A 24,891-nucleotide genomic window follows, 5' to 3' on the forward strand; every position below is an offset into this window, starting at 1 on the left:
AGGGTGGACTCAATCGAGTTGGCTGCATTTGATCGAGTGGGTATTTTATGTAAGGTAGTAGCTATTAGAGTCGAGTTACTCGACCGAGTAGGGGGAGTACCTGATTGAGTGTCATGTACTCGACCGAGTACGTTTTTGTACTCGATCGAGTATGTTTTATGTCAGTTCTGGCCAGCTTCTGGAGTTGGGGTACTCGATCGAGTGTGTAGGTTACTCGATCGAGTGACTCCTACTCGATCGAGTAGGTGTGAGTACTCGAGCAAGTATGTCTTTATGCGGGTCGTAATTGCTTTGAGCCGTAGGCTATGTGCTTACGTTTATCTGTCTTTTATAGCTCAAAGATATGCCGCCAAAGAGATCAGCCGCATATGTTAAGGCTCAAGAGATGAGCATTGAGGATATCGCCAAAATGCTTGAGCACCAAGATGCGCTCACTGAGACCCTCAAGAGGTTGGGTAAAGAAAAGTAGATTTGGGTAGATTTCCCCAAGATGATTACTACCATATCTCACTTCAACCCACTACCTATGTGGGCACAGGTGCGCCGATTCTGCTCGAAAACTAGCATCATGAGATGGACAATATCCTTGGGGTGGTGCATTGTCAAGAGGAGTTTAAGGTAGAATAGGCTGCGTTCTACATAAGGGACTTAACCGGAGAGTGGTGGGATAAGGTGAACGCTAATGTTTTGGAGATCTATCTGAAGCAGGGCAAGACCACAATTCCATGGTACGAGTTCAAAAGAGCTATAAGAAATGAGTTTGTTCCGGACCATGTTCGCAACAAGATGCGGGATGAGTTCAATTCTTTTAAGATGACTGGGGACATGACTGTGACAGAATACTACCATAAGTTCAATGAGAAGTCGGGGTATGTTGAGGATATGGGACTAACTCCGGCGAACTTAGCACTTCGATTTGCGAAAGGGTTAACTTACCAGATCATGGAAAAGCTACCGAAGGGGACTATTACCGATGTGAAAGAGGTCTATGAGAGTGCTGGACGGGCTGAAAGGTTGGTGTAAATGGCTAAGAAAACTACGGAGAAGAGCTCGGAGAAGAGGAAGCTAAGGCCAAGAGTCGAAGGCTTATTCTTCTGGGTCGGGGTTCAGTGGAGGATCTTCTTTCGGCCGTGGTGGTCGCAATGGTAGCGGTAACTAGAGTATTGCATGTTTTAACTGTGAAGGTGTTGGCCACAAGAGCCATGAGTGTAGTAGTGCTGTTGGGAGAGGCTTTCAGAGACAGTCTCAGGGGAACTTTCTCAGGGACCGACGCAGAGTTATGCAAGTAATAGGCCAGCTCGGTCGTGGAACAAACAAGGTGCGCAGAGCAATAATATTAATGGTTCCAACTATAATTGTGGTAATTCCTATTAGTGTCCGGCAAGTAATACTAATAAGGCATCAGCTGCCAAGTCTACTGCATCAGCTAGTACGGTACAAGGAGGAGGCCAGGAGAACAGCGGTAAACTTTTCATGATGGACAAGCAGGAAGCTGAGGAGGATGCTCATGTGGTTACTGGTACTTTCCTTGTTCGTAACACACTGTCTTTTGTACTGTTTGATTCAAGGGCAACCCATTCTTTTGTGTCTAGGACTCATGCCTTAGCTATGGGTTTGAGAGAGTAAGAACTGGTAAAAGATAACGTGTTTATATCTTCGGGAGAGTCAGTGTCATGTTCTAAGCTATATAGTGGGGTGTCCTTGATAGTGGGACAAGTAGACTTACCGGTCAACCTTTTAGAGTTTCCTTGGATGGGTTTGAGATTAGTCGGGATAGATTGGTTGGGCAATTAAGAGGCTAAGATAGATTGTCGACAAAAGAGGATGTCTTTAAAAGAGCCTAAGGGAGCCAAAGTGTCATGTAGGTGGTTCATTGTAAAACCTAAGATGAAGTTGATCGCGGTAATGACTTTAAAGTCATGTTTGAGAAAGAAGTTTCCTTTAATCCTTTGTCATATGAGGGATATGTGAGTAGAGGGCTCATCAGCATCCTATCCACGACCTGGCACCGAATGTTTTTAAACATTTAGGACCCCATTACGTTGTCACAAAAATTTGTCCTACGAGGTATCGTTATTATCTCGCATTTGTGATCGATCAGTCAACTGTTTGACTTATGGCTCGTTGAACCCACCATCAATCGACTGCACAATATAATAGCCAGAGTTATCAGCTCACATTGGCGATTACGTACCTAAACAAATATAATGTAATTCAGTTCACTTTGTGGCGTTCAATGTTGTCAGTACAATTCACATGAAAAACAAAATATTATATATATAAAACGATGAAGTTATAAATAATATATGAAAAAGATAATGTATCAAATCCATAATCAAATACTACAACTTAGGAACATGTTTGATTCCCATGGAATTAACATGCCCTACATGCTTATCATAATTCAACGGTTTGGTGAGAGGATCTGCGATGTTATCATCCGTCGCAATCTTGTCAATCACTATCTCTTCTTGCTCCACGTAATCACGGATCAGGTGAGCCTTCCGAAGTACATGTCTAGATTTGTTGCTAGACTTTGGCTCCTTAGCCTGGAAGATGACACCTCTATTGTCACAATAGATGGTGATCGGTTCATTCGAACTAGGAACTACCGAAAGCCCTTGTAAGAATTGACGCATCCATATCACTTCCTTTGCTGCCTCCGAAGCGGTATAGTACTCGGATTCAGTAGTAGAATCTGCTACAACACTCTATTTGGAACTCTTCCAGCTGACCGCAACACCATTAAGAGTGAAGACGAACCCGGACTGAGATTTTGAATCATCTCGATCTGTTTGGAAGCTAGCATCTGCGTAACCGGTTGCGCATAGCTTAGTATCGCCTCCATAAGTCAATACCCGATCCTTAGTCCTCCGTAGGTATTTGAGGATATTTTTGACTGTTATCCAGTGTGTTTCACCTGGAGTCTTTTGGTACCGACTCGTCATACTCAATGCATATGCCACGTCTGGACGTGTGCATATCATGGCATACATGATCGATCCTATTGTAGAAGCATAAGGAACACGACTCATGCGCTCAATACCTTCAGGCGTCGTGGGTGACTGAGACTTGCTCAACTGCATCCCAGTCGTCATAGGAAGGTTCCCCTTCTTGGAGTTGGTCATCCTGAACCTCTCAAGAACCTTATCTAGATAAGACTCCTGACTAAGTGATAACGTCCGTCGTGATCTATCTCGGTAGATACGGATTCCCAAAATACGCTGTGCCTCACCCAGATCTTTCATCTGGAAATGGTTCTTCAACCATTCTTTAACCGAAGAAAGGAGAGGAATGTCATTCCCAATCAAGAGTATGTCATCGACATACAATATCAAGAATATAATCTTGCTCCCACTCGACTTGATATATAAGCATGGTTCTTCGACCGATCGAGTGAAACCATACTCTTTTATCACTTGGTCGAAACGATGATTCCAACTCCGAGAAGCTTGCTTAAGTCCATAAATGGAACGCTTAAGCTTGCTTACTTTCTTTGGATGTTTAGGATCTATGAAACCTTCGGGTTGCACCATGTACAACTCTTCCTCCAAATAACCGTTTAAGAAGGCGGTTTTCACATCCATTTGCCAAATCTCATAATCATGAAATGCGGCAATCGCTAAGATTATCCGAATGGAACGTAGCACGACTACAGGTGCAAAAATCTCATCATAATGCAATCCTTGCACTTGAGTGAAACCTTTTGCCACAAGTCGTGCCTTATAGATATCACAGTTTGCGCGTCTACGTAACGCTTTATTTTGTAAATCCATTTGCCTTTGTAGAGGTTTTACCTTATTAGGTAAATCAACTAGATCCCATACGTTATTCTCATACATGGAGTCCATCTTGGATTGCATGGCTTCGAGCCATAGCTTTGAGTCGGAACAGGCCATAACACCTTTATAGGTTGCGGGTTCATTACTTTCTAGAAGTAAAACATCATTCTCCTCGACCATACCAATGTATCTGTCCGGAGGATGAGAGTCTCTACCCGACCTCCTAGGTTCCTCAGGAATATTAACCGTATCATCAGTTGGAGGTACAGCTTCCTCCATCTGTTCCTCGGTTGTTGGTTCTGGAATCTCCGACAGCTCGAAGGTTCTATTACTCGACTTGTTCTCGAGAAATTATTTCTCTAAGAACGTCGCACTAGCCGCAACAAATACTCGATGTTCGGTAGGCGAATAGAAGTAATGACCAAATGTTCCTTTTGGATAACCTATAAAGTATGTCTTGACCGATCGCGGGCCGAGCTTATCCTCGTGTCTCCACTTGACATAAGCCTCGCAGCCCCAAACCCGAATAAAGGACAAGTTAGGTACCGTTCCCTTCCACATTTCATATGGAGTCTTATCGATGACTTTAGACGGACTTCGGTTAAGTATAAGAGCAGCTGACAAAAGAGCATAACCCCATAATGAATCAGGCACTACGGTGTGACTCATCATGGATCGAACCATGTCAAGTAAGGTTCAATTTCTCCGTTCAGACACACCATTTAATTGAGGTGTTCTAGGTGGAGTTAACTGTAGAGCGATTCCACAGTCTTTCAGGTGTTGATCAAACTCATTTGAAAGATATTCGCCACCACGATCTGAACGGAGTGCTTTAATCTTTCTACCCAGTTGGTTCGGTACCCTATTCTGGTATTCCTTGAATTTCTCAAAGGACTCACTTTTATGCTTCATTAAGTAGACATATCCGTATCTACTCAAATCGTCCGTGAAAGTGATAAAATATCTATAGCCATCTCTAGCGGTAATTGACATAGGTCCACATACGTCCGTATGTATGAGTCCTAATAGGTCACTAGCGCGCATTCCAACACCTTTGAAGGAAATTTAAGTTATCTTGCCAATGAGACATGATTCACACGTGCCATATCAGAAAATCCGAATGAGGGAATAGTCCCATTATCGACAAGTTTCTTTACGCGTTTCTCATTTATGTGTCCCATTTGACAATGCCATAGATAAGTTTGATCTTTGTCACCAACTTTTAATTTCTTATTATTCATGTGTAATACTTCCGTGGTTTGATCTATGATATAAATTCCATTCATGGAAACTGCTTTGCCATAAATCATTTCATTAAAAGAGAAAATACAACTATTATCCTTTATTGAAAATGTAAAACCGTCTTTAGCAAGTACGGAAACAGAAATAATGTTCTTAGATAAACTGGGTACATAGTAACAGTTATTTAAAGATAACTCAAAACCACTAGGGAGTTGGATTACATATGTTCCCTTCGAGGCAGCAGCTACTCGTGCTCCATTCCCGACTCGCAGGTCCACATCACCTTTTTCGAGAGGTATGATGTTCTTTAGCCCCGCAAATGATTACTGAGATGAGAACCACAACCAGTATCTAGTACCCAAGTTCCGAAACTTGCATGGTTAATCTCAATCATATGAATATAAGATGACATACCAACAGGAACGACGCGGCCTGCCTTGATGTCCTCACGGTAGACGGGACAGTTCCTCATCCAATGTCCAGTCTTGTGACAACCGCCCTTGCTCTTTGTCTTGACCTGTGAGCCACTAGTCTCACCAGGCGCACTCTTACCATTTCCTGGCTTCTTAAACTTTGGCTTACCTACAGCTAGGTCGCCATGAGCCTTACCCTTACCTTTACTCTTGTTGTGAATCGTGAGAACATCCTGCTTCATGCTCCCAGTCAATTTCATATCCTTCTCGGTCTGTACGAGAAAGGAGTGTAGCTCATGAGGACTCTTTTTCAAGTCATTCATGTAGTAGTTCGCCCTGAAAAGGGCAAAACCATCGTGAAGAGAATGAAGCATTCGGTCAATGACAATGCTCTCACCGATTCTACAATTCGGTGACTCGATTTCTCGACATTCTCAATCATGTGAAGAATGTGTGGGCTAACCGGCCATTATTTCGAGTTTCGCATCAAAGAAGCGACAGGTATGCTCATATGTGATGATTCTCGGTGCCTTTGAGAACTCATTAGTGAGCGTGGTGAAAATCTTTTTTGCACCTTGGGGAATGAAGCATCTCTGCAAATTGGTTTCCATTGCAAAGATGAGTACGTTCTTTATCGCACCCGCTTCCATAACGAAATCACTATTAGCGAGTGACTCGTTGGCTCCTGCATTTGGGACTGGGTTGACCGGTATTGGCTCGATTAAATACCGAGCTTATCGTCGCAATGGCGGCATTCCGTAGTGCCGCCTCCCGATCCCGCAAAGTTGGACCCATCATTCTTCAGTCGCGTGGACTTATTCATTTGGTCCATGAATACTTTTAGCCAGGATGAACGATCTAGTGTGGCACTAGGCATTGGGATTGCGTTATTTCCAGCCATTTGTTGTAACAGTATTATTGATAATTAGCGTGTTCTACACTGCGAAACAAGAATAAAATAATAAGCATGCATCGTTTTATTTTAAGTCTAATGAACTAATGTCATAACGCGAAGACTCAAAAACATTTATACAATTGACCTCCCTCAAGAATTATATAAATGACCCCAAGACTCAATTCTCTGTAAATTGATAAGCTAACCTGTTAGCTAATTCTACCGTTAGAATTCTGGTCGATAAATTTCGTAAATTTTATCTTTAGTCCATCATAATCACGAGAAACTCTTCGGACTATGATGTTGAGGTAAACTAAGTCAACACAACTACTTACCCAACGTAGAAGGGGTCATATTAGGCCTACCGACGAAGAAGGGACTCATAGATGTTTGCCCTTATAAAGACTAATCTCAATTTCCGTTTTAGAGGAAGATCCCATCAACTATTTTTAATTCATTTTAAGTGAAGTATAATCTAGCATGCGAGAATGATTTAAACTAAAGTGATGGCTTATAGACTGTGACATCTGCATGTCCATGAAAACTAACAAACAACTATATGAGTCAATTTTCATGCATTTTAGTAGTAGGTGGTTTGGTTTTAGGCGGAATATGATGCAATTACTAGCATGTGAATGAAAAGCAATAAAATGAAAAACGTAAAAAAAAACAGTAAAAGTCCTAGTGTGGCCTATCCTATCAAAATGAACAATAAATACAAGTTTGGAATCCATCCTTGGACCCGAGAAGCTTGTCTTGATGTTCCATCTTGATCCATGTAGCGGGAGTGAGCTTGAATCTTCATCTTTAGTCTTCTTTGAAATTACAATAATTGAAATTACATAATTGACCTATTAATTACATTCTAATTTCAAAACCCAAAACTAAAATAAAGGAGATTCGAGATCTCATAATTACATAAAAATTAAGTTTCCTTCATTACGAAAACATAATTGACTAAGGCCACACAAAGTATTACAAATTACAACCGATTGCAAAATTAAATACGTAAATAAAATTCATTCATTCGATTCATTCAACATAATTAAAAGTATCAACTAAAATAAATTAAACATACATAATACAATAAATTAATTATGTTGATTAATTTATCCAAACCACCTATTTAAATTAAATTAAGTGACAATTCCGCAATTTAATCACATTAATTCATACATAATCCATATTAAACTTGTAATATGAATTCTATCCGTCAAAATTTTAAACTGCTTTAAAATAACTCGGTATCATTAAATTGTGAACCGATTCACAATAACTAATTGGCCAAAAAAAATAACTTCTCTTTTTTTTCTTGTTTGGTTTCGGCATAACCAAATAAAAGGAAAAAAAATAATTTTTTTTTATTAAAATTCCAGCTCCCGGCTGAAAAAGAAAATGGCCAATTTTTTTTTTTTTTTTTTTACTTATCCGGCAAAAAAAACAAAACCTTTTTTCCAACGGCAGACCCTAAAAATTTTTGAGCCGTCAAAAAAATCCCCTTTTGCGGCAATAAGCCCTAAAACAGGATTGATGAAGAACAAAGTTTACAGTTGCTAATAGAACATGGTTTAGCAAATGGATTAACAAGCATGATTAATCTTTTATGCTAAAACTATATAGCAAAAACAAGTTCTTGTATCAATGACATGAAGATACTATATCTATTCTAACTTAATCTGTATTAAATCAAAATTCGCCAATTCTTCATATGATAATTTTAACCGATTAAAACAAAGATATGATCAAAATAAATTGGATATAAATCATCAAACAAAAGGAAAAAAAAGCAAAAAAAAATAGGCCGTAAAAAAATATTTCGGCAAAAAAAAAAATTTTACCGAAAAAAAAGAACCCTAATTTATATACTCGAAAATTAAGTTATTAGTTTACATACAATTTTATGAAAATCATCAAGATTAAAATCGTAGCCTAGTGCTCTGATACCACTTGTGAGAAATAAGTCTGTATACTTCCCTTAAACTAGAAGGATTATAACGATTTAAAACAGATGATCAATGGTCATAAAATAAAATACATAAACAAAAGTAAAGGATTCATAAATAACCTTTGGTCCTAGCAAATATGGCCTAAGAACAATATCAAAATTGATATTCGCCTATTAGTTGCACCCAAGACGATCTGAGATATGCCCTTTGATTATGCTAGAAATCAATCTAAAATTTTATGTAAAATTTATTTGTCTTTGTGTTCTTGTGATGAGGAAGAGGAGGCAAGGTCAAGAAAAAGCATTAGGGTAGAATAAATCTCTCCCTTTCTTTTTATACTAGCCGAAATAAGGAGTCAATTAGGAAAGATAAAAATCTCCTAATTTTCGTCCAAGCTTAACCGAAATAAGGAGTAATTTTCTCCTTATTTTGGTCTTTCCAAAAATATATAAAGTGTGTTAAATTATCATCTAGTGAGGATCGAACCCATGACCTCTTGGCTTGTGTACCCTCACTATTACCACTATGACACATTCAACTTGTTGATATTAAATACAACTGATTATATTTAACTACGAATTAACAGATTAATTCGTCCAAACTAACCTTATATATATATTTAATTTAAATATAACTTATTATATTTAATTTACGAATTGACAGTTAATTCGTCTTAACTTAATATTATTTAATTTTCATTAAATAATTATCTCATCAACACATTGACTAACTTTTTAGTCATTTTGGGCATCAATGTAATTATATTTCTATAACCACATTTCTCAGAAACATCCAAAAGGTGTGACCTTTAGGGACCAGTTGATCACCGCCATCTGTATGATAATAACGTCAAACATTCTAGCAAGCCAACCGTTATTAGGTAAACGTTAATCAACTGATTAAATATACGAAGTATACCCTTGTGAACCTGTAAGAGATTTACAAATGTTATCACACTAATTTGTGGAGGACACCAGCTCCAACAGTTGAACCTTGCTACAGTTAAGAATAAGTATCCTTTACCGAGGATAGATGATCTTTTTGACCAGTTGAGTGGAGCCGGTGTCTTTTCGAAGATTGATCTAAGGTCGGGGTACCATCAGTTAAGGATTCGGGATGAAGACATACTAAAGACAGCTTTTCAAATTGCGGTATAATCACTATGAATATGTGGGGTACCGTTTGGGTTGACTAATGCGCCAACGGTATTTATGGATCTGATGAACAAGGTTTTCAGCCAGAACTTGGATCAGTTCATGGTGGTGTTCATAGATTACATCTTAGTCTATTCCAAGACTAAGGAGGAGCATGAGGAGCACTTACGATTGGTTTTGCAAACTCTCCGCGACAATCAGTTGTATGCCAAGTTATCTAAGCGTGAGTTCTGGTTGGAGAGGGTGGCTTTTCTGGGCCATGTGATCTCGAAAGAGGGTGTGTCAGTGGATCCTAGCAAGGTTGAGGCAGTGGAAAACTGGGAAGCACTGAAGAATGTTGCTGAGATACGGAGTTTCTTTGGTTTAGCTGGCTACTACAAGAGCTTTGTGAAAGACTTTTCTAAGATTGCCAGACCTATGACAACTTTGATGAGAAAAGAGACCAGATTTCGTTGGGATGAGAGTTAAGAAACGACGTTATAAACGTTAAAAGAGCGTTTGATTACAGCTCCACTCTTGGCTTTACCGGAGGGGAGTGAGAACTTTGAGGTTTATACCGATGCTACAAAGAATGGGTTAGGTTGTGTTTTAATGCAGAATGGGAAAGTTATCACTTATGCTTCAAGGCAGCTGAAACTGTATGAGGATAATTATCCTACTCACGACTTGGAAATAGGTTCAGTGGTTTTTGCTCTAAAGATTTGGAGACACTATCTATATGGGGTGACCTTTAAGGTGTTTTCTGATCGCAAGAGTTTAAAGTACATCTATACTCAGAACGAGTTGAATATGCGACATAGGAGGTGGATAGAGCTCATTGGTGACTATGACATGGATACTATCTACCATGAAGGAAAGGCGAATGTTGTGGCAGATGCGTTGAGTAGGAAGAGAGTACATTCCCTATGCACAGCTATGTCACTGGCGAGGTTAAAAGATGAGGTGACCAAGATTGAGTTACATGTGATCCGGAAGGGGGATGTTAGGGGAGATTTGACAGTTCAACCATAGCTTTATGATGATATTCGGAGGAAACGGGCTCTTGATCCTAAGATTCAGGAGTGGAGGGCTAGAGTAGAGAAGGGGACAGTGTCTCGGTTCTCTATTCATTCTGATGGGAGTGTTCAGTTTGATGGGAGATGGTGTGTACCTAAGGATGAGGAGTTGAGGAAGATAATCATGGCAGAGGCTTATTGCACTCCGTATTCAGTGCATCCAAGTGGTGACAAGCTTTATAAGGATCTTAAGCAGACGTTTTGGTGGCCTGGGATAAAGAGGGAGACAGCTGAATTTGCGCCTCGATGTTTGACTTGCCAGAGAGTCAAAGGGGAGCAGCGAAGACCGCAAGGTAAGATTCAGTCTCATGAGGTACCTAAGTAAAAGTGGGAATCTATCTCCATGGATTTCATTGTGGGTTTACCGAGAACTCAGCAAGGTAATAATATGATTTGGGTGATCGTTGATCGATTGACCAAGTCAGCTCATTTTATTCCCATGAAAAATACGTGGAGTAAGGTTCAGTTGGCGAATGGCTACAAGAAGAATGTGGTGAGAATGCATGGGGTGCCGAAGGATATTGTGTCATATCGAGATGCGAGATTCATTTTTCGGTTTTGGTAAGAGTTGCAGGAATTGTTGGAACTACATTGAAGATGAGTACCGCATTTCATCCTGTGACGGATGGGCTGACAGAGAGAACAATCAAGACTTTGGAGGATATGGTAAGGGCTTGCGTGATGGAATTTGGTGGTAGTTGGGAAGATAAATTGACTCTTATTGAGTTCTCTTACAATAAGAGCTACAATACAAGTATTGGGATGGCTCCATTCGAGGCGTTGTATGGGAGTTGTAGGAGTCCGATTTTTTGGGATTATAGCGCATATATAGTGGTTTTAGGACCACAGATGATGCAATATATGGCTGATCAAGTGAGGTTGATTCGACAAAAAATGAAGGCGGCCCAGGATCGACAAAAGAGTTATGCGGATTTGCATCGTGGGGACATTGAGTTCCAAGTTGGGGATAAGGTTCTTTTGAAGGTGTCACCGATGCGTGGGGCGATGCGATTTGGTAAGAAAGGGAAGCTAAGTCAGAAATTCATTGGCCCTGATGAGATTTTGGATCGTGTTGGCGAGGTTGCTTATCGGTTAGGGTTGCCACCAGCTTTGGATCGAGTACACAATATGTTTCATGTGTCTCAAATCCGGATATACGTGAGTGACCCTTCTCATGTGCTAGAGGTTGAAAACATTGAGGTGGATGAATCCTTATCTTATCTTGAAGTGCCAAAGGAGATTCTAGATCGCAAGGTTCGCAAGACTAGAAATGGGGAGACTGTTTTGCTAAAGGTGTTGTTGTCCAATCACAACGTCGAGGAAGCAACTTGGGAGGTGGAAGAAGCTATGAAGGAGCGCTATCCGTTTCTTTTTTATCAGTTATGTGTGGTTACAGGGACGTAAGCATGTTTCTTTTAGGGAGGGTAGGAGATGATCGCATAAACTTTTGATGCGATTTTTGTCAGTTTTGGTCAAGTTTAGTGTATGTTTTGGGTTGTTAAGTTGTGTTTTAAGTTTTGCCTTGAGTTGTAGTTGTGCCGTTGCATAATTGTTGAGTATAGTGAGTTTTGTTTTTAGTATAGGTTTGAACTTCGGGGACGAAGTTTAGTTTTAAGGAGGGAACACTGTAATACCTCAAATATTTGAGCTGTTGGTTACTATAACAATCCGACCCACCACCGTCGTAACACGATTCCAATAAGATGGGATGTGCCCTTTTGGGCCATTATTTGTCCTCACTTAAGGCCAAAAGCACAAGACCTTGTTACTAAGTGGTGGGTGGAATCCTTTATAAACATATCATAACCTCCTTTCCCGATGTGGGACAAATCTCCACTCAAATTCTTGGGTTGTTACAAACTCCCCCACTCAAAGAACACAACGTCCCTGTTGTGCCTCGCAGCTGACCGCAGCCAAGCCCAGAATCTTCCCCAGCTAGGCGGGTGACCCGGGTACCCCTGACCATAGGCTCACCACACGGTTGCAGGGTGGCTCTGATACCATTTATAATAATCCGACCCACCACCATTGTGACACGATCTTAATAAGATGGGATGTGCACTTTTGGGCCATTATTTGTCCTCACTTAACCCCAAAAGCACAAGGCCTTATTACTAAGTGGTGGGTGGAATCCTTTATAAACATATCATAACCTCCTTACTTTCCCGATGTTGTAGAAATCTCCACTCAAATTCTTGGGGTGTTACAGGTACTCTATCAAGTAGGACTTACTCTGTCGAGTAAGTCGATTACGTTAGTTACTCGATCGAGTAGCTCGGGTTTTACGGACTTTTCGGCCGGGTTTGATAGTAAAACGTGGAGAGGTATTTAAAGTTTTTATCGACAATCTTTGTCACTCTTACCTTTATTTTCTAATCTTTTAACAAGAAAACTCTACGACGTTCAATTATCTCCTCTTTTTACTATCAAAGCAAGGCTAGGGTTATCGAATTTCTGAGATCATTATACCCTTGTGATCGCCATCGTTTGGGTAAGTCACTTGTGTAGTTTTTATGTCAATGCAACTGATTTGTTTAAACCTTTATTTTTGTATTTTGGCGGGTTTTTGGTATAATTGTTGTTGTAGATTATAATTGTATGCATTATTGTTATAGGAGGTGATTTCGTAGAAGAGGCCTTTTGTCATAGATCCTAATTAGACTCTCTAATTAAAAATTAAATTATCTCATAATTTGTGTTTATGTGATCTATGTAACATACATGCTAATAAAAAAACATAATAATAAAGATTAAGTAAAAACAATTTCCTTACATTGATTTTGATGGTAAAAATGGGCAGAAACTAGATCACCTATCTAGTTTGTTCTTGTGCTAATGAAATATGGAAGATCCTACTTTACCAAATTTTCAAAGAGAAGACCTTCTTTTAGTAGCACCCAAAAACAACACCCAAATTCCTAACAAATATTAACTAGATATTTGATAAGATATACCCTTGATAATATGTGTAATATTACTAACAATCTTAGTAATTAATTTTGTTTACTAACAACTTAGTAAATTATGGTTTTATTATTTTAGAGAGAGGAATGATATACACATGCAAATGTTCAAAGTATAGTGTGTCAAAATGAACAAATGATGGAGTGTATAAGGGGGAAGAGGTCGGGTAGGTAGAGGTGGAGTGAGGGAGTGATTTTCTTATTTTTGTCCAATTCTTTATCATATGCAAAAAGATAACTTATGGAAGAATATAAAGCAAATTGAAATGATTTTGTTTATAATCATCCACTACACTCTATTTTACACGGTCCAATTCCCATTTACGTGTCCATGTTGGTTCTTATATTTGTCGCACAAATACGTATAAATTTAATTTAAACATCGTTTTATGTTTAAATGCTTCTAATAAATTATGTCCAAATCACTCCGTAAATAATAGTAAATATACGTGTACCGCTACACATATTATTTACGTACTAATATTAATCACATTAATCAAATAGTACAATTTTAGTGAATTAACAATTAATTAACAAAACCCGTCTCATAAAATTTATTATTTAATTATCGCATAATTAAATAATAATTGCCCCGCCACGAGTTCGCAACTCGAAATCTTTCTAAAAAATAATCGACTAATCTTTTAGTCTATAAATGAAGGGACTAAATAAATTGTATCTCATGCAATTTAATTAGTTATCAATTTGGGGTTCGTTCCTATAGGTGTGACTGAAAGGGGTCAGTTGATCACCGCCGTCTCACGACAATAACGTCAAACTCTAGTCAGTCAACCGTATTTGATTTACGTTAATCAACTGGCGAGGATCAAATAATAAATATCCTGATGATATTCATTTAATGAGATTTATTATGAAAACGTACTATTGTGGAGGACACTAACTCCAACAATCTCCCACTTGTCCAACACAAGGTGTGCGCTACCAATTCTCTTGTCCGTTTTAATCTCCCACTCAATGTAAGGTGTCTTTCAGGTCGCACTTACACATGAACATATCGCGAGTGGTTTTCTCGATCGAGAGTGTGACTACTACATCGGAAAAATCTCCCATAGATTACTTTCAAGCGTGGCCACGCATTTATAGTCACAACTCCTCGAGTGGCCTTGAGATATAATTTCCCAACGTGGGTGGACAATTCTTGTATGCCCTATCTATCTTTGCCCAATACAGATCATCATGACTTAGAAGATGTCCTTTGGCCTCCTTTCACGGCACGACCTAGGACAAAAACCAAAGTCACTCAGAAACTGCATTGACTTGGGTAATAGTCTCCAGTCAAAAGAATCGACTCATAGGAACATCTTAGAGATCCCTGCCACGACCAGGAGTCTATAATAGAACTTAGGGACTCTCTAAATGGTCACTGTCCGGCAAAGTGTCAAACATTCTGCCTATGTAATCGACTAGTCATCACGTATGACCTCATGGTGTTGAACAACCATCAATCGACTTACAATCTAGTCACTCTGAGACGTCACCTCATTAAGTGACTAGGGACAAAATAAAATGTTCATCTTATTCACTTGAATAGTGTTCAAGATTGTCTCCACAACTTATTCAGATAAACAAGGTATTAAAATTTAGTCACACTAAATAAAAGATTCATAAATGAGTGCAAAAACAATGAATGCGATTATCATATATAAAATAAGAGATACACTATCCAAATATTACATATCTATAATCTAAAGAAAATCTAGTATTCGTCTCAATCCTATTGCGACGACATGACCATCATGCTTAGCCTTTGATAAAGGCTTGGTTAAAGGATCAGCAATATTATCATCTGTGCCAACCTTACAAATGTCAATTTCCTTGCTTTCCACATAATCTCTAATTACATGGTATTTCCTTTCAATGTGTCTAGATTTATTACTAGACTTCGGCTCTTTGTCTTGAAAAATAGCTCCACTGTTATCACAATATAGAGTGATAGGATCTTTGGCGGAATGGACTACTCCTAGTCCCTCCATGAATTGCCTAATCCAAACAGCTTCCTTTGCAGCCTCAGACGCTGCAAGGTACTCGCCTTTATTGTAGAATCCGCGGTAACGCTTTGCTTGAAGCTCTTCCAGCAAACAGCTCCTCCATTTAGCATAAAAACATAGCCAGATTGGGATTTCATATCATCCCGATCGGTTTGGAAACTTGCGTTCGTGTAACTTCTTACACGCAACTCACTTTCTCCTCCAAACACTAAGAACGAATCCTTAGTCCTTCTCAAGTACTTAAGGATGTTCTTTACGGCTATCCAGTGACTCTCACCAAGCTTGGCTTGATAACGACTTGTCATGCTCAAGGCATACACAACGTCGGGACGAGTGCAAATCATAGCATACATGATAGACCCAACAACGGAAGCATAAGGGATGGTCTTCATGTGTTCAATCTCCTTAGGGGTAGAGGGAGACTGTGACTTGCTCAAAGTAATCCCTTGGCCCATAGGTAGAAATCCTCTCTTGGAGTCTTTCATATTCAACCGGTCAAGAACTTTGTCAATATAAGCTTCTTGACTCAATGCTAGTATCCTTTTGGACCTATCCCTATAGATCCGGATACCCAAGATTCGTTGTGCCTCTCCCAAGTCCTTCATCTAGAAGTGTTTCCCTAGCCACTCCTTATTGGAAGTGAGCGATGGAATATCATTCCTGAAGAGCAATATGTCATCCACATATAGGACAAGGAATGCAACCTTAGTCCCACTAAACTTCATGTATAAACACGGTTCTTCCACACTTCGAGTGAAACCGTATTATTTAATAACATGATCAAAGCGATGATTCCAACTCCGAGATACTTGCTTAAGACCATAGATGGACTTCTTGAGCTTACACACCTTCTTAGGATTAGATGTATCCACAAAACCTTAAGGTTGTATCATGTACACTTCCTCTTCTAGAATTCCATTCAAGAAGGCGGTTTTGATATCCATTTGCCAAATCTCATAATCATAAAACGCGACAACCGTTAAGATTATCCTAATGGACCGAAGCATAGCGACTGGAGCGAAGGCTTCGTCATAGTCTAAACCATGAACTTGGGTGAAACCTTTTTCCACCAATCTAGGTTTGTAAACATCAACATATTTATCCACACCGAGTTTAATTTTATATATCCATTTACACTGAAGGGGTCGCACTCCCTCAGGTAAATCCACCAAGTCCCTTACTTGGTTCTCGTACATGGAATCCATTTCGGACCGCATGGCTTCTAGCCAAAGCGAGGAGTCGGGACTAGACATGGCCGATTTGTAGGTAGTGGGTTCGTCACTTTCCAAAAGTAACAAAACACCATCCTCTTCGATGTTTCCAAGGTAGCGGTCAGGTGGATTAGAAATCGTACTTGACTTTTTAGGAACAATTACCGTTTCAGAGGAAGAGGGAACGCTATCCTCCACGTTCTCCTCTACCCCATTCTCGGTTTGTGGCTCTTGAACTTCGTCAAGTTCAAATTTTCTCCCACTATGTCTTCTAGAAATAAACTCTTTTTCTAGGAAGACAACATCACGAGCCACAAACACTTTGTTCTCGTGTTTATTGTAGAAGTAATAGCCACGTGTTTCACTTGGGTATCCTACAAAAAGACATTTGTCAGATCTGGGTGCAAGTTTATTGTCAGACTTGATCTTGACATAAGCCTCGTAACCCTAAATATGCATGAAAGACAAATAAGGGACTTTCCCTGTCCATATCTCATATGGAGTCTTATCGGCCGCTTTAGTCGGGCTTCGATTTAGTGAAAATATTGCAGACAAGAGGGCAAAACCCCTAAACGACTTAGGAAGCTCGGTAAGACTCATCATAGACCGAACCATATCTAGTAAAGTTCGGTTTCTTCTTTCAGCTACATCATTTAATTGTGGTGTGCCAGGAGGAGTCCATTGTGATACTATATCACAATCTTTCGGGTGTGAATCAAATTCAGAATTCAGGTATTCACCACCATAATCGGATCGTAGGGTCTTAATATTTTTATCCAATTGGTTCTCTACTTCATATTGAAACTCCTTGAACTTGTCAAAAGCTTAACTCTTGTTCTTCATCAAGTAGACATACCCATATCTACTCAAGTCATTAGTAAAAGTAATAAAGTAGTGAAAACCTCCTCTAGCGGTGATGGTTAATAGTTCACACACATCTATATGTATTAGAGCCAAAACCTCACTAGCTCGTGTCCCTTTTCCCGCAAAAGGTGGACGAGTCATCTTGCCTAAAAGGCAAGACTCGTATATACCATAAGATTCAAAATCAAATGGTTTGAGCACTTTAGATGAAGCAAGTCTCTTAATGCGTCTTTCGTTTATGTGACCTAAACGATAATGCCAAAGGTAAGATTCATTTGGATCACCTGTTTTGAGCTTTTTAGTTTCCACATGATAAACGTCATTAAAATCATTTAAAACATAAATGCCTCCAATTGAAATGGACTTGCCATAAACTACATTATTTAATGAAAAATTACAACTATTGTCCTTAATCATAAAACAAAAGCCATCCGCGTCTAACGCGGAAATGGAGATGATGTTCTTGGCTAAAGTTGGTACAAAATAACACTTATTTAAATACAACTCTAGACCACTAGCTAAAGTGAGCACATAGGTCCCCACGGAAACGGCCGCTACTCTAGCTCCATTGCCCATGCGGAGATCCACATCACCTTTTGCTAGTGCTTGCAAGTTCCTTAAACCCTGCAAATGATTACAAAGGTGAGAGGTACATCCGGTATCAAGTACCCAAGTGGAAGTACAAGCATAATTAACGTCTATCACATAGAGAGGGGAAATCATACCAATAGGCGTCACACGCCTTTCCTTGAGGTCCTCCAAGTATTTGGGACAACTCCTCCTATAATGCCTCTTTCCATTACAATGGAAACATTCGGCCTCAGAGAGTTTGACACTTTTTGCCTTGGGTTTGCCATTCTCAACGGCTTTCCTCTTTCCCTTGTCTTGTTTCTTTGACGATTTCTTGAATTGGGACTTTTCCTTCCTCTTTCCGTTCTTAACTCCAAGGGACATGTTCTTTAACTTCATGGTTAGAACATCCCCTTTTTCACTCCTACTAGCTTCCATATCCCTCTCCGCTTGGGTGAACAGCGCATAAATTTCATGATAACTCTTATTCATGCCATTCATGTTATAGTTCACCCTAAAATGGGCAAACTTGGAAGGAAGTGAGTGGAGGATTCGATCCACCACAAGAGTCTTAGGAATCTTACACCGTAGACGCTCCAGGATGTCGACATATTCGACCATTTTTAGCACATGGGGACCAACCTTTTGGCCGCTCTCAAGCTTTGCTTCAAAGAAGCGTGCCGCCGCATCGTATTGGCGGATTTTTGGCGTTTGTGAAAATATAGTATTCATACGAGTGAGTATCTCGTACGCATTCAAAGAAATGCATGAAAGCTTGAGATTTGGGGACATCGACCATATCAACACATTTTTGATATCATTCGACATCCTCACATGGTCATCATAGGTGGTCCGCACCGCCGATGATGCCCTTGAACCGGGCTCGATGGGAGGGGCATCGGTCAAGTAAGTAAGCACATTGTCGGACAACGCGACACTTTTGATGTTGGATTCCCATTCAAAAAGGTTACTACCTGTTGGAGCTTGTGTCCTCCACAAATTAGTGTGATCACATTTGTAAATCTCTTACAGGTTCACAAGGGTATACTTCGTATATTTAATCAGTTGATTAACGTTTACCTAATAACGGTTTGCTTGCTAGAAAGTTTGGCGTTATTATCATACAGATGACGGTGATGTTGGGAAATGTGTCCTCAACAATAGTGCGATCACATGATTTAAATATCATTATTAATTAAATCTCATACCAAGAATACGAAAGGGATGATACATTACATATATAGTCAACTGGTCCACACCTATCGGTAATGATTGGCTGGCTAGAGTTTGACATTACTGTCGTGCGACGGTGGTGATCAGTTGATCCCTTGAGGTCACACCTAAAGGACGATTCCCTTAATTGAAAAGGTCAATTAATTGAATGCCGATACAGATTAATTAATTCCTTAAAATTGAACAAATTATTATCATAAGAGAGAAAATGACATCTTATTTTTAATGTGATTAAATAAGATTTTATTTAGTAATTTAAGAAGTTATATTACTAAAATTAATCGGTGTTTGCGAAACACGCGAGATGAGAATGATAAGTTAGTTATAATTACAAGATATTGTGAATTATACTAACTAGTAATTAAATGACCATTTTATGAGAAATTAATTTTATATTACTAGTCAATTTGTTAAATATGACTTATTTAATTTGTAAATGATATTTAATTTGTTAAATATGCATTTTAAATTAAACATGACATAAGAAATGTCACATGTCACATGACATACAATTGTACAATTGACAAAAATAAAATGGACTCCATATTACATGGAAAATCGGTTTTATATGTAGTAAGTGGGTTTTGATGGTTTTTGTTATTTAAATAATAAAATAGACATCATGATGACACCTACTACTAGCTAGCTTTTCTTGTGAAGAACAAAAGCAAATTGGGAAGATTAATTTGACTACCCAAAAAGGCCACCCAACCGGTTTTAAGCATAGAGAATTAGTGAGTTTTTCTCTAATTAATTCGTTCTTACATTTTTATGAAAAACCTCCCTCCTCTCTCTTGTTCTTCATAAAAATTCATTTTTGTGAATCAAATTTGTTTAAATCAAACACTAATAATACTAGAACGAAGTAGTATATGAGTATTAGTAATAGATTTTAAGGTAAACTACATTACAAACATCTAGTACATGTTAGTTTGTGGTATTAAGGGATAGTTTTGGGTGCTACTAATTGGAGGGCTTCTAATTTGAAGTCAAGAATGTTCATCCATTAATGGAAAGCTCAAGAACTAACAAGAAGGAGATCTTGTTGGTGCCCAATATGACCGAAATTCATATGGTGAGAAAATGTTTTCTTATCTTCTTTTATTTTAGTTTGCATGCATAAGATCATTTATTAATTTTATGACAAATTAAAATAAAACATATATGAATATGTTAGTATAGAGATCTTCTTTTCCTTCAATCGGTATCAAGAGCCATGGTTGTTTGCATGCAAATCGGTTAAAAGTTTTTCCGAGTTATAAGAATAACATATAAAACTTGTATAATTTGTGTTATTATGATATATCACGAAAATCATCATGCATGTTAAAATTTCTGGTCCTAAAATGTTTTTAGGATATTTTGGTTAATTTACAGATTTTTATTGTTCATATTATACTATAATGGCATTAAAATATGATTTTATGAGTAAAAATGTCATTTTCGGACTAAAATTAGCTAAAATTCGAATTTTACAGTGATTTTTGGATATGTTGTCACATATTTTATTTTGAGATGACTTGTAAATTTTCATAATTTTTGAACTTCTTATGCTCGAAAATTGGATTTTTCATTGTTAAAATCGGATTTAAGTGATAAATAGGTTAATATGAGATAAATTTCGAATCTGGTCATATAAATTTAGTATGTTATCACTTGAAATTTTACAAGATGTGTGTAAAATAATAGGCTATAGTGAAGTCTTTTTGCATGATGTATGGATTTTTGAAGAAAAATAGCATGAATAGTGACTTTATTAGTGAAATATTAATAAATCATACTCTATGACTAAGGAAAAACTTTATATGTTGCATTTTATTATCTTTTTCAGATCTAAAATTGAAAAGTTGATGTATATAATTTTTCACATGTTTTTATGATTATTTTAGTTAAAACCGATAAACCGCAACATTGTTTTTCCGGATAAATTTCAAATTTTTAACCTTAAGTTTTTGAACATCATGAGTGTCATGGTATTTTTCCAGAATGTTCATGAGTTTAAATTTCAAATTTTGAATTTATTTGAAATTTTGTGATTTATTTGAAGTTTATAGCTTATTTTTATAATTTTAAGTCCATTAATGAACAAATTTTAGAAATATGAGTTAATTATGGTCAAATAATTAGTGAAGACTAAATTTTGAGTCCTAAGAGGTTAGGGTAATTAACTTATGCATAAATATGAATTTTTGTAATATTTGTGATTATAAAATGTAGAAATCACGCAAATCCGCAAAAACCGAGTAATATACGATATTGGCTAATTAAAGGCGATTTAGCATAAAATTGGGCATGTTCTTACATATTATAATGCTGCATTTTCTTTATGATTGTCATAATTTTAATTTATGTAATTTTTGAATTATGTAATTTTTACTTAGTATGGCCTTAGTTTTTAATTGGTATTTCCCGAAATGTATGGGAATATCGATTCGGTTGTAATTTATTGTGATCTCGTATCACCGTTTTTGTAATTTAATAGATTTATTTTATTTTAGTTACAAATTTATAATAGGAAATTATGTAATTTATTATGTAATTTTATTCATTTCGGAGTTCCCTAAGACGGATTTCTTCAAGATGACGATACATAAAGACGGTGTTACCTCGAGATGCATGCCACAACCGAAGTTCAAGGGACCAATGGAGTTGGTTTCCGAATGTATAATAGTTAAATAGTTTTCTATTTTAGGAAGGCCATACTAGGATTTTATTTTTTTTATGCTTTGCATTTTATTTATATGTCGCATGCATCGCTAAATCGCCATAACTAAAACATGCATCTTCTTTCATCGAGTTTATCGACCGTGTCAATTAGAATTATCGTAGTTCACCGCTTTAGTTCACTTAAAACGTGATAGATAATAAATTGACATGACCTCTCGCTAAAACAATTAATTGAGACATAGCCTTACCAAATAGTAGAAACTATGAAAACCTATTTCGCGAGGGAGTGCACTCGGCCCTACCGGGGTACAAACCTTGTTACGTAGGGGAAGTGGGTGATGAATGTTTATCCACCGAGTTCATGTTAATGAGGGTTTCATCGGCCATACCGTGCCCAAGTTGATGTGGATTTGGATCATGGACACATTTATTCGAAATTTGGATTGAGCTCAACGGAAGTATTCGTGACCGTAGTTGCATGTGTTCCGGGCTATAGATAATTATTAAAGTAATTTTACCGACCAAGAGTTCTAAATGAAGAATCGATTAAAACGTTAATCCACCGAGTTATATTGATAAGGGTTTCATCAGCTATACCGGGCCTAAGTCAATATGAATTTGGGTCTTGGAATCATTTATCATAGTTGGGTAGAGGTCACTATGTAAATGCTTTACTTGTTATTTACAAGTATTAATAAAACGATAAATGTTAAGTTTTCCACTATTCCGTTTTTATATTGTTCTATTTCTTTACCACAATTCATATACGATATCATTTCGATTTTGATACAAAATCTCCATTAAAACAGCGTAACTAAAGACAAAATTTGAATTTGCTTCTAAAACCTCAAATGAACCATTGCTAAGGATCTCTTGTAAAGAGTATAGATTAAAGTTATTCATTATCAAACAGGTTTTTGATTCTTGACTAACACTTCTACTTACAATGGATTACGTTTCATATACTTAATTGAATTAAGTACCTTGAAGCGATAAATTGTTTTGGTGATTAGATTTTCAGAATTCGTAATTGACCAAAATAACGCAACCACTTCAATGAAAGTTTTAAGACTAAAATGAACAAATGAAGAGTAATCTTCATGAATTCAATTTTTCTTCTCAAAGCAAAGACTCATTGAAATAAGTGGGAGCATTCTCTTAAACCGTTAAGATGAGGACAAGGTTCAAGAAGTAAAGATTATAATGGAATTGATACAAGGTAATGTTGAAAGTAAAGTTGTTGAGAATAGCGATACTAAACCTATCAATCCCGACCTGTAACACCCCGGTTTATAAAAGAAGTCCTCGTCAAGACATTCTCTAATAAAACGGACTGTTACCATCTCGGTTTCCCGAGGTAGTGAATAACAAATTAAACTCCAAGGCAATTTATGTAATATTTTAACTTAATTATTACAAATACTCTTTTCAACTCGAATTACAAGAACTGACATAATTAAAAGTGGAAGTCTTCTAGATGATGATCTAGCCACTAAGTCGTCTGATCCAATGTCTCACGCCCATCAAGCTCCCGTCCTATCTCTTAAACCTGTCAAGTCTGCTCCCCATAAAACGGATCATCACAGGTGTTCACGAATACACAGGGTCAACCACGAGGTTGAGTAGGGAAAAACAAAACAAGTACGACAACAAAATATATAACTCCATTTCCAATTAGTCACATCCTCCACCTCACCATATCACAGACAGACTCTGAATAATCTCCGCACCGTATCACAGTCCCTGAATAACTTCCACACCATATCACAGATTCACAGACCCTGAATAACTTCCACACCATATCACATATTCACAGACCCTGAATAACTTCCACACCATATCACATATTCACAGACCCTGAATAACTTCCACACCATATCACATATTCACAGACCCTGAATAACTTCCACACCGTATCACAAACCCTGAATAACTTCCACACCATATCACAGGCCCTGATTAATCTCCACACCATCCTCCAACGCATATGAATGATCAAAAGAAATTGATGCAACACAATATATATAAATCAATGAACTGATGAATCATAAAATCATGCCAGTTACCCGATGTTGTGATATCATACTCAATACGATCAAATCAGTCAATCACCCTTCCCAATATAAATGATAATATAACTCGACAACCAGGAATCCAGTCAACACAATTCGATCAATAACGATAATAAGACAAGTGTAGTTCCCCTACCTCAAGTGCCAGCAATTCCAATTAAGCAGTTAAGCAGTCCAGAAATAAAGTAATGAATTTGATTATCGATCCTTCACGAATCCGCCACCTAAAACAATTATAATATTTATAATTACTAACTACTAAATATAGACATCTCCCAAAATAGAAGCCTTCCCGACATACAATCCCGACACCAACATATGCCCGGCTGATAATTAAAGTAACCCAATTAGTATTTGACCCAACTTCCCAAAATAGGAGTTATTAAAGTATAATTTCTTAAAATGGAAACCTTCCCGATATAGTAACTTTTCTCTTTTAACAAACCCGACTCAACAACCCGACTTGAATTATTTAACCGGCTCGGGAATTAAATTGGATAACTAAAATGATAATTAAATGAATTATATGATTTATAAATACCCGAATCAATTCCTTAAACAACTTAAGCAATCCCGTCTCAAAAACCCGTCTCCAATCATTTAACTATTATTAATTATTATTTTATTTTAGATACTCGGAAATTAAATCAATTGATAATTAAAGGATTAAACGTCATATGCGATTTTAATAAAAACCCGAATCGATTATTTGAATAACTCAACACCCGTCTTTAATTATATTAAATAATTCGGGAATTAAATTAACTAATCATTTAGAGGACTCGGAAATTAAATCAATTACTTAAAAGTACGAC

The 24,891-nt window shown here is 37.7% G+C and overlaps 1 protein-coding gene and 1 long non-coding RNA gene across 2 annotated transcripts; one reads left to right on the forward strand and one right to left on the reverse strand.

The window, feature by feature from the left end:
• Positions 1–343: 343 nt before the first annotated feature.
• Positions 344–10,443, forward strand: LOC141631586 (uncharacterized). The gene is made up of 6 exons (XM_074444238.1): positions 344–450; positions 645–1,013; positions 1,201–1,285; positions 1,375–1,519; positions 10,030–10,070; positions 10,168–10,443. Exons 1-6 carry the CDS (start codon positions 344–346, stop codon positions 10,441–10,443), a joined length of 1,023 nt encoding a protein of 340 aa, XP_074300339.1.
• Positions 10,444–23,340: 12,897 nt separating this feature from the next.
• LOC141633654 (uncharacterized) lies at positions 23,341–24,296 on the reverse strand. Its single transcript, XR_012538427.1, has 2 exons — positions 24,213–24,296; positions 23,341–23,562 (listed from the first exon to the last, which is right to left on the reverse strand). It is a non-coding gene; the product is annotated as an uncharacterized LOC141633654 (long non-coding RNA).
• Between the last annotated feature and the right edge of the window lie 595 nt (positions 24,297–24,891).

The sequence above is a fragment of the Silene latifolia genome, chromosome Y (genome assembly GCF_048544455.1).
Source record: "Silene latifolia isolate original U9 population chromosome Y, ASM4854445v1, whole genome shotgun sequence".
NCBI classification, from domain to species: Eukaryota; Viridiplantae; Streptophyta; class Magnoliopsida; order Caryophyllales; family Caryophyllaceae; genus Silene; species Silene latifolia.

Bases quoted from the DNA above. Each gene is read 5' to 3' on its own strand.
- LOC141631586 (XM_074444238.1), top strand. From the start codon at position 344: ATGCCGCCAAAGAGATCAGCCGCATATGTTAAGGCTCAAGAGATGAGC. The intron at 1,014-1,200 runs GTTGGTGTAAAT...TGGCCACAAGAG, and splicing joins AGTGCTGGACGGGCTGAAAG to CCATGAGTGTAGTAGTGCTG. The intron at 1,520-10,029 runs GTACTTTCCTTG...GTTTTAATGCAG, and splicing joins GGATGCTCATGTGGTTACTG to AATGGGAAAGTTATCACTTA.